Raw genomic sequence first — 11648 nt, forward strand, 5'->3', positions numbered from 1 at the left:
CTCCACAAGTATCCTACAATTATGCTCAAAGCAATAACCCAAGATTTATGGTTTTGGCATGCCTTTTTTGGTGCCGCATGTTCTAACAACCCCAAAGTCCTCGATCAATCACCACTATTCAACAAGGTTGTACATGGATCCACACAAAGTGTCCAGTTGAGTTAAGAAGGGCTGTAAAATCATACCAAGACGATAAACACATAAGGTTCAAGGAAGCACAAACAGCAGCAAGAAAGAGCGTGGAACGAGCTTTTTGTGCCCTAAAAACTCAAGAGGATATGATTCAACTCACTACACTGGCATGCATCCGCCCAAAGTTAGAAATATAACGTATGCTTGTGGTATATTACACATGATCTTGAAAAAGGAAGGGGCAACAATATGTTTTGAACATAAAGTCATTCCTCCAACCAATAAGTGAATGAAAAATTCTCTTGTATTTAAAACTAATGCCATCAAAGTACAAAAAATTGTGCACAAACCCAAAATGCACTAGTAGACAAAGAACAAGCCACATAGCAAAATATATGATATAATCCATGCAACTAGTAGACAGAAGGTATTCACTATGCCAGAATCCTTATTATAGTGCAGCAACAGTACCAAAACACAACATACAAGAAGAAACTAACTACTGATTATTGTATGTGTTCATCTGCATTTCAACAGCTGCTGAACTTTTTTCCATGGGTTGTGGAGACACTTGATTAGGGTTTGTTGTTTTACCGGTAGGCGGCAGACACCTTTTTGAGAAAAAAGCAGCGATAGATTTGGTCCGTTTTACCGTTTTCTCTGTTTAGCAAAAGCAAATATATTGAAAATTGTTAAAACTCATTGAATAGTATATTTTTAAAGAATAAAACTTTCCAAATAATAATCTGAAACTAATTCTTGTTAGTAATAAAAAGCTGGGGTGTTTAAATGAGTACCTGGAGAGGATGATAAGCCAAACTTTTCTAGGATATCTTTCTTGACCTGCAAAATAGAAGGATGATTAATACTATTGACTATTATTTAATAACACAACTAGTGAAACTATATTTATTGCACTAATTTGTTAAATAGAATTTAAAAACAGACCAAGAAAACCTATACTAAAAGATTACACATTTTGACCCATAACCCAGTTAGCCAACTCACCAGTGGCGAAGCTTGAGATTTCCAACAAGGGTGCGGAAGTCACCGGACCTAAAATTTTCTATAAAACCGGGGGGTCAAAAGCGTATATACCCTAAAATTTCTATACGAAAACTACATACTCTCCACTCCTGAGTAAAAAGTTCGGGGGGCCGGCCACCCCCTCCCACCCTAGTTAAGCTTCGCGCCTTCGCCCATGCAACTCACACATCAAATATTTCAAGTTCTAAGCTTTTACTAATGCAAGATTCACAATAGAACTAGTGACTTATCTAAAGCTCAATATTATAACATAATGAACCAAAGAAATAAACATAGTTATTAAAGATGTTAGGCGCACTCAAAGCGCATAGGTCTCGCATGTGGCCTAGGCGCAAGGCGCAAAAAAGGCGTGGGCCTGAGAAAAAAAAAAGCGCACAACAAAAAAAACTTAAAATATTTTTATATAACAGAAAATTAATACTATTCTTCAAATAAAATAAAACTAAAGCTATTATATAACATTTTACGTCGTCTATTTAGTACCAAAAGTTATAAATTCTAGTTTATTAGTGTAGAAAAATAGTTTTCGTTAGATAAAAGTAGAAATCTCGTTGGAATCTTGCCATAATTTAAAGAATTTGGCCGGAAACTCATTTGAATCTAGGAATCTGCAGGAATATGCGCATGAACCATTACCTGGAGAATTAAAGCGCAATTGCCTCGACCCAAGGCGCAATTGCCTCGCCTTGCTAGGAAATTGGGCCTAGGCGCAAGAGGCGATGGCTTTTAACAACTATGGAAATAAATGAATTAAAAAGGTTACAAACCTGCCAACGGTTGTCTGTAAAAACAGATATCTCACGAACTTTATTTCCCAACTGAGATTTTGGGATATTTGGAAACTTCAACCGTAAAGAGTTCACCACTTTGTTAATCCCATGTGGGCAAGACTGAATAACAGAAACCTGAATAAAAAAAATCATTAAAAACAGTAACATAGTATTAATTAACGCGGTTTAACAAATCAACTCAAGAATATTAGCTAAAAAGGAATAGACAAATGGGTAGATCAAACAGATTGAAAGATGCCCAATATTTGTTTTAAATGTATACACTTTTATTAAATCATTTTTAAGAGAATGGATAATCTACTTTTTCTCCCAATTAAACTAAAAAGCTTTTAGAAAAGGTGATCTTGCGACAAATATTAATCTTTAATGCAATTTTAACATTTACAAGTTATTTTAAGGTCAAATCTAGTCCTATTAAAACTTTCCAAAGATTTGCAACATATTTTACTCAAAAGGTATATGAGTCAACCTTGGTTTAAAAAAGCGTGAAGCGCACAAAAGCGACGGAGTCTAAAATCAAAGCGCGAAGCGCAAATCGCAAAAGTGGCGGGCTTTTCGTACGTGAGGCGCAAGGTGCTTATATATTTTTTTTATATATCCTATAGGACTTTCAGCATCCCTTACCAAAAATATAGTGGTAAATAAGGTTTATATATGATTTAATGTATAAATCACTTAATGTACAACCATTTTAGCTACATGTTTAACACTTTAAAGCACAAAAACACCTTCTGTACGAAAAGTGCGCACCTCAGTGGGATTTTTTTTCCAAAAAAGCTCGCTTTTTGTACAGAGCTCGCCTTATGTCACACAAGGTGCAGCTCCTTGCGCCTAGGGTCGCTTAAGGCGCGCTTTTTTAAACCAAGGAGTCAACACAGCCCAGCCGAGCCAAGCCGATACAACCCAAACAGAAAATCACCCATTTTGACCCGTTTTAACCCATTCAACCGCTAGTTCCATATATAGACTCAGTGCACTTACAATTTCCGGTAAATCTGAATCTGAGATTGTAGTAGTAACTCCACTTGCTGCTGGCACAGCATTACTTTTGCTACTTGACGGGTGGGTCGGGTGGTCGTCTTGTACCTCTTCTTGCACATCATCACCAGTTGATATCTCAATAGACGGTCCCACAGGAAAGGCACAGATACTCAGAGCTTGCAAGCACATTTGTTCACTTTCTGAGCGGTCTTGAGTTGATAAGGAGTTTGACTTTGACTTTTCATGCATCAAATTCAAAATTATCACCGGTTTGTTTTTCCTAAGAGCGTGTTCGGTCAAAGTGTTAAGATGCTTTAACTGTCTAAACAGTACTGAAAGCTCTTCGATTTCAGTTTGAACACAGTTAGGAGAACTTTTAGCATCCTCAGTTAATTCACTGGCATCCATTCTGTCAACTTCAACGCCCTACAGTAAAAATAAATATTTATATAAAAACAATTAAGTAATTTTTGACTTTGTTACATTATTCTTCAAATAAAGCAAGCTTTATAAGATAGTAAACATGAGGAAAAAAACATATATAATATTACAAAAAAAGTACATGAATGGTCCTTGTGGTTTGCACATTGTAACACATTGAGTACCCTGCGTTTTCCAAAAGTACATAGAAGGTCCATGTGGTTTGCACTTTGTAACACATATAGTCCCTAACTTGGACATGCTAACAACCTATAACCTTTAGATTTGTTGACTGGGGACTATGTCTTACAAAGTGCAAACCACATAGACCATTCGTGTATTTTTGAAAAGCTAGGGACCAAATCCACAATTTTGGTAAAAACCACAGGGACCATTCGTGTACTTTACTTATAAAAATATTATTTCCTGGTTTTATTGAATAATGAAAGCAGAGAAAATGATACAAAATGGGGAAAAAAAAAGTGAAGCTAAAATTACCTCGTTTTCTGAAAGATATCCATCTGGTACAAAAAACCCATCTTCACTTTCATCTTCATCATCAGCTTTTGATAAATTTTCCTCCATATTTTCGTCATCTTCTTCCTTTTCACAATCAGACAAACTTTCCCCAGGTTCTTCCTATATCATATAAATTTTTAAATAATTCATAAATAATTAGTATGATTATACTGTTAGGGGAAGGTTAACGTACAATAGCCCCTTAACGTGCAAGGGTGCTAAGTGAATTACGCATGTTCATTTTTAAAATAGGCACGTCATAATACATAATTACGCACGTTGATTGCATAATTACGCACGTTATTGTTCACTCCCGCACCGTCACACGTTAAGACCTTTTGTATTTAATACTTTCGCTATATTGTTTTGGATATTAGATTATAAATAGCTGCATATACTTCATGATGGATAAATACCTCTTCCCATTCTTCATCACTATCAATCTCATAATCCAGATCGGGATCCTGAGCAAGAGGGCAACGACCTCTAACAACGTCACTGATAATAACACATAACACAATCAAATCCAATCAGCAACTATAGTTATGTTTCCCTAACCCAAAAAAAAAATTAACTAAAAACTTCATGACAACATGACATACCTTTTCTTGGGCCAATAACCATAGAATGCAGGTCTGTGATTCTTATCAAACTGTAGCAACTGTTTACGCCGCCTTGGTTTCTGGCTACCAGAAGCTGAACCATCTGAGATTGCATTAGTTTTTGATTCATTTTCAATCCAACCGTCATCAAATTTTTCTACAGTTGGGTCATCTTCACCCTTACTGGTTAGCTTAAGCTCCTTGACCAAAGCTGTTTTTGGGGTCCGTCTAATGCCCCAATGGCGTTTTCTGCTACTACAGTGGCTTGATTGATGCCAAGAATTCAGGTGTACCCTATATATTTCAAATAAAAAACACACAATATCAAAACCAATTAATACAAACATGTAAAAATAATGGTAAATACTGCTAGTTGCTCATTAAGCTGAAATGAATTTTCTTTATGTCAAAATTCAAAAAAAGTGTTATGTTAGGGTTAGCAAAAGATTCTACATGGCATCAACATGAGCAAAAAAAAAAAAATACATGTATGATATCCACATGTGTTGACTCTGTAAGTAGCCATCATTGACTATCAGTTTTCACATATATGCACATTTGAACAAGTTAAAAAAACTTTAACACTTGACAATTGAGTCAAAAACTTTTTGCAAAACATGAAAAGTATTTCTAGTTTTATGATATTCACCGAAAACTATAGAGTTTCAAACGTAAACCATTTTTTTATAAAACAATTTATAACACTAGGTGCATTAGAAACATGTTTTGGATGACTTGGAACGTTTTAGCTAGATTTTTTAAAAACAATGAAAAGAACTTACTTCCATAATTCTTTTGCATCAAACTCTTGTTTTGATGAGAGAGCATTATCCATTGACTGAATAACCGTATCAGGAACACGTTCTTTTTCCTGGGGAGAAATGCAGGTAGCAGATTCTTTAATTGTTGACTGTTCCACCTGCACAGGTGAATTATTTTTGCTTTTTATAAGGAATCGCTCCAAGATTGACGCTTGTTTTTGCAAAGCAAGTTGCTTTTTTTGTTCAGCTTCTTCTTTTTCACGGCGCCTTTGTTCTTTCTCTGCTTCTTCTTGTTGCTTTTTTAGCTGTTTTTTAATTTCATTTTCACGGCGTTTTTCTTCCTTTTCTGCCTCCTCTTGCAACCGTTTCTGCTCTTTTTCCTGCAATTAATTCCCAGTTTAATAAAGTACACTACTAAGCTGCAATAAAGTTTGACCAAAATCATAAACCACATGCCACATATGATAACATAGGGGTGCTCAGAGGGTCGTGTTCGCAGGTTGGTGGGTTCAACCCGAACCCAAAAATTTTAGACAAACCCGAACACGACCCAAATACTCGCACATTTACCCGAACATGACCTGTTCAACCCGATTTTTTTCCCCGAAAATTAGATTATTAAATCTAAAATTCACAAAAAAACACAGATTTATATAATACAGTTACATTTTAATTAAATAATCTTATGTTGAATTCTCTTTTTATGTTATAATTATGGCATAAAATCCACACCCAATTTAATTTATGCCATAAAACATATTGTAAAACACATAATATAATATATACGAGTTAAACAGGTCAATCCACCAACTCAAGCGGGTTGACCCAAACCCAACCTGTTTAGCTAAACATGTTCACGGTTCAAACTGAAACTGACTCAAACCAGTTTAGACCAAACCCACGAATTTTATGTCAGGTTCGTGTCGTGTTTTCAAACCGTGTCAAAAATTCACACCCCTCTCCTATGATAACAGTGTAGATATCTATAGGTAAAAAAAAACTTACAGTTTGCAGCTTTTCCTTCAAAAGCTCCCGCTCCATTCTAATTTTCTCTTTCTCAGCTTCACGTTTGTTTTTCTCCAGTTGTTTCACTGCTAGTTTTTCTTCTCGCTTCACGTCTTTCTCAGCACTTTAACCATGAACAAAAGATAAATTAGTGAACCAATAATAACAGTAAAAAAATAAAGCTCGATTCTAAACAATACAATCTACAATGCAAATATATATATATATATATACACTTACACATCAGCGCCATTTTTCTGTTCCATTTTTTCAACAAGTGAACGTATTTCTGCTTCACCCAATACTTTACTAAGCCTTTCGGATGCCTTCATTATCTTCTGTCCACTATCTGAAGTGCTATCTGGCTTCATAAGTTCAGTTATAACGGCTGCAGTGAACAATCAATGTCATTAAACATTACACAAATTAAGTATGAAACTTTCTAACCATACTTAAGACACTGGCTATTTATAAAGAAAGTTCATAAAATTAGACAAAAACCGTTTAAATGTCAACGTTACCCATTTTAAACCAAACCCACAAAGTACCCATTTTGCAACTTCCTATCAATCCAAAAGTTGACTTTTACAAACTAAAACGCGTTAGATGAAAAGAACAATAGTAAAAACTTTTTACTAAAATGTTTTGCTTTGTTGTATTCAACAAAAATCAATCCGCAGTTTCAAAACTTTATTAACTACATACTTTTTTCAGTTTCTTTTCATATTATAAGCAACATAAAAGATAAGAGACTGACCATTGCCTAACAACCAATGAAAAATATAATGATTGAGCACTAACCAGAAACAGCAGTTATCCTCTCATGGATCTTCTTGCGACAGGTACGTCGAATTTTAGTTGCGCCACGAAGAGATTTTGGAAGCAGTTTAATGTCTCTTGTCTGCAGAGGCAACAGTGGTTAACAATTAGACCACCTAAAATTGTTTGATGTGAAAATGTACAAGACATTGAAAGAAAACCAAAATTGTAAACAAAAAAGATGCAAAATCAAAACATAAAGATGATTGATTTCATCTTATGAGTGTAAACTGTATCTATTCACAGATCTAACCAACAAATACCAAAATAGAGTGCATACAAAAATAAGTAGACCTACAAATGATATACGGGTCGAGTAATCTAATATAAATGCTTGCAGAATTTAGTATGGAATCAAATATTATGAACTTGAACGTGGCAAAATAGATTTTACAATCATTTTGTAAACTTCACTTGCTTCGTGTATTCAAGGGGTGGTTTGGGATTGATTATTGAAACTTGCTTACTTAACTAATCAACTTCAAACTACTATGTTAAAACAATCCATTTCACTCACAAATAATCATATAAAAAGCTTAAATAAACATAATACCAAACACTAATAAGCAATCCCAAACATTCCCTTTATTAGTCACCCTAAACAACCAACCCAAACCTAAAAATGGTACTCCAAATCACCCATGCAATTAAAAAATATCATCAAATGACACAAAAAGATTGAAAATTTGTAAAAAAAAACACTCAATTAACATCTTAAAAATAGGGTTCATATATTGGAGTGGAATCTGGATGGAATTGAAATGTAGATTTCATTCCTTGAAATCACTACTTGAAGAATTTCAAAGAATTTAGATCCAATTCTTTCTTTTGTTAAAAAGAACACTCAACATTCCAATTTCATCAAGATTCCATTCCATTCTATGAAATAAACACTCCCAAGTAAATTCATATAAAAACTTTTATTATAATTAAAATCATAAATAATTGTAATTTCAGTTTTATACCTCCCAACACCAAAGGCAAGAAGCAGATTCATCTTCCAACACATCGGCATTCATATTCTGAACCCCATAACAACACCTCTGACCAATCAAAATCACCGAACTCTTCACAGCCGCCTCAGTGACCACCCCATCTTTCTCCTTAACCAACCCGAAAATCGACTCCACCAGTTTCGACAACGGCAGGCTACTCTCTTCCAACAAACAAGCAATCATCATATTACTCGAACAACCCCCCTTAACTGTACCCACATCAATCAACCGCTCCCCGCCAAAACCCTCATTGTAATACTTCATCAAACCCTCGATTTCTTCACGTAAAACCCCGATTCGTGACGTTCTCTCTTCCAAACTCATCACCATCTCAACTCGCTTCCTCTTTGTTGATTTCTTAGCAACATCGATAACCATCGGGTCACCCATTTCCGCAAACCCTAAACCCTAATTTCTAAAAAACGATTTTGATCTAGGGTTTTGAAAATTGAAACTTGAAAACTGAAATTCGCGTCGAATTGACCTGCAAGATGTGGTTACAACTCGCGGATTGAAAGATGCACAGCAGAATTGTGATGAAATGATGTGATTTTGGTACTTTAAAGTGGGTTTTTATTTTTAGGGTTTGTGTGAAATGGGGTACAGGAGTACGTGGGTATGGGTATATGTGCCAGAGGTTAGTGGTTTCAACGAGTGTTTGATTTGCGATGATTTAGGGTGGAATAGAAATTGGAAATACCGATTTTCCCGCGTTCATGAAAATTGTGATGGCGGGATACGAATTGATGGCGTTGCCGCTTAATATTTTAGATTTCGAGATCCCTTTTTCGCGCCTGGGCAACTACTCGACCAAGGGAGGGATGCCTAATTCTATTCTAGTGGGGTTCTTTGAAAGAAATTCGATCTGTATCGCTTTGTTTTGTTATATTACTAGGTTAGAGCTATATGTATTACACGAGTGAAATAAATGTAATTTTATATCCAAAATAAAAAACAATACATTTATAAAAACCTCTTTTATTACACATGTTGAGTAAGATAATTTTGAGTAAACTGCAATTTTACCCCCTAAGGTTTAGGCCAATTAGCACTCTGACCCCCTCTAACGAAATAATTGCAATTTTTCCCCCAACGTTGTTGTTATGTCGCAATATTACCCCCTGTCGTCAAATAAATTAACAGATCTGTTAACTAGAATGTGAAATGACTGTATTGCCCTTTCATATTACTCCCCTATGGTTGGTTCTACTCTGTAATATTATCCCCCGTGTAAAATGATTAAATTATCTTTTCTTATTACCCCCTATGGTTTGTTGTACTCAGCAATATTACCCCCCGGTGTTAAACAGTTCTTGCAAACCTTGTCCCCACCACCATCAGCCGCCACCACCCACCTCCACCTCCACCACCATCAGCCTCCACCACCCACCTGGTTATAAGTAATATATAAATTTATACATGCAAAATAAACCACCATCATGTGCACAACATATGAGTACAATTATTGTACTCACCAATTAAACACTCAGATTATAATCAATTCCAATAATATGAGAACATGCTTTTTAGGATCTTAAACAAGAACAAAGAAAACTCTATTTCAGCATAACCAAAATCAAATTAAAAGATCAGCTTTATCAAGAATCTTGACAACCCAACTGTTGTCGGTATGACCAACCCTGCGATCCGCCCATTAAACCACCCATCACACGTGCAGAACGTAAGGAAAAAACCAAATCTTTCCCCAAACGCACGCACGCATCTTCAAACAAACCACCGATTCTGTCCTTCAATCGCAACCATCGATTCTGTCGATTGATTCAACCTCTGTTCTATGGATTGATGTTTGAAGATTCAAAGTAAGTAACCTTATTTTCCAATAGGATTTTAGATTATATTAATAAACCATGATTTCATCGATTATATGAACAGGATTTGAGATTTCATCAACAACAACAACAGGGCTTTGAACAACTGAACAGGTAAGTTTGATCCACTAAAATGCCTATTTGCATCGTCACGAGCAAATACAACTTTGAGAAGCAGATTGCTTTGAAAAGCATATTGCTTTGAATGATTTCAGTTCATCTGCAAACCTTCCCACTATTTATAGGAGACGAAACCGAGTGGGAGTGGTGTAAGGGGGAGCAGGAGGTGTTGTGGGTGTGCGGTTGCCGGTGAACAGGAGGGCGGAGCTAGATGAAGATGATGAATTCTGGTGTATGGATCTGTGAGTTTATTTAGGGAAATTGTTGTGAGGTTATTTGAAGATGATGACGATGCATCTGGTTTATTTGAAGATGATGATGATAATTTGATTTTATAAATAATAATAATAATAATAAATATGGGGTAAGATTACCAAAATACCCCTACCTATAACAGTCAAATAATTGTTGACTGACGACAGGGGGTAAAATTGCGACAAAACATCAACGTTGGGGGGTAAAATTACAATTATTTCGTTAAAGGGGTCAGAGTGCCAATTTGCCTAAACCCCAGGGGGAAAATTGCAGTTTACTCTGTAATTTTATATATTTGAAGGGGTATGGTCCCAAAAAGCCACGCAGACCAATCAGGTCGCGCGCTGAACCATACTCCTTATACATTAATCTGATTAATCTGCAGACCTCGCGCGGGCTACTTAGGCAAAACCTAGGCCGCGCGAGAGGTCCAAGCAAGATGTAACATCAATTTTCACACTTAGCATCCTGAATAAGAGCCCTCAACCCCTAAGCCTTGCGCCCGCTGGTTGGACACACACCAAAGGTCGCGCGAGGGTAGCGGCGCAGGGCCATTTCAGGAAGCATCAAAGGTACGAGTGGCAGAAGAGCGAGCCAATCAGCGTCCAGCAGGCTGTACCCTATCGTGCTCCACGATTAACAATCGTGCAGGAGACAAAAAGTACACAAGGACGCCTACGTGGCACCAATCAGGGGGCGGCGACAACTTCCCCATGATCTCCATTCACATGCTTATGTCAGAAGGATAACAAGGACGACAACCCGGACACGTGGCTCCAATCAAGGTGCGCCAGCACCGAAGATCTTCTAAAAGACACTAACGGTCGTCACCAGAGGGACAAAGCGGATATTCCTTGTTGTCGCCTTCAGGCCCAAGGCCCATCAGCCCATCTCCTTCTACACCACTCCGGCTATAAATAGGGACCTTCACACACAGGTTAAACCATTCTGTTCTCTACTCTCTCACTCTTAACACACACTTAATTTCCTCAAAACAGTCACTTATTCTCACGCCGGAGAGTGGTTAAGAGGGAAACCCCAGTATTCCCCTCTTAACGAGCTTAACGAGGTGTTATTGTTTTGCAGGAAGGATCTCATCCAAGCTCAGGAAGGATTAAGAAGATTAACCCTCATGTTTGAAACATAAACCCAACTAAATAACCTAAAATTAGTTTCGTGTTTCTTCATTGGCGCCAACCGATTTTTATAATCACTTTATCTTCTTTTTTCTGAGCTTTTTCTGTTCTCTCGATCATGGCTGGTCAGGGAATACCCGATTTCGGCTTTGGTACACACTCTCAAGTAGGAGCGGGGGAGGACAACTCGCACGTCCAACTCCATCCTACTTACGAGTTAGTCGAAGGCGAAGCAA

The 11648-nt window shown here is 36.8% G+C and overlaps 1 protein-coding gene across 1 annotated transcript; it reads right to left on the reverse strand.

Annotated features, from left to right (window-relative positions):
- Positions 1–422: 422 nt before the first annotated feature.
- Positions 423–8917, reverse strand: LOC110918423 (chromatin assembly factor 1 subunit FAS1). The gene is made up of 12 exons (XM_022162740.2): positions 8043–8917; positions 7060–7159; positions 6499–6646; positions 6259–6382; positions 5275–5633; positions 4493–4786; positions 4307–4388; positions 3870–4010; positions 2952–3377; positions 1947–2084; positions 930–975; positions 423–792 (listed from the first exon to the last, which is right to left on the reverse strand). The coding sequence occupies exons 1-12, from the start codon at positions 8460–8462 to the stop codon at positions 632–634; spliced, it is 2439 nt and encodes an 812-aa protein (XP_022018432.1). The 5' UTR covers positions 8463–8917; the 3' UTR covers positions 423–631.
- Between the last annotated feature and the right edge of the window lie 2731 nt (positions 8918–11648).

Source organism: Helianthus annuus, chromosome 16, assembly GCF_002127325.2.
Source record: "Helianthus annuus cultivar XRQ/B chromosome 16, HanXRQr2.0-SUNRISE, whole genome shotgun sequence".
In the NCBI taxonomy this organism is placed as follows: domain Eukaryota; kingdom Viridiplantae; phylum Streptophyta; class Magnoliopsida; order Asterales; family Asteraceae; genus Helianthus; species Helianthus annuus.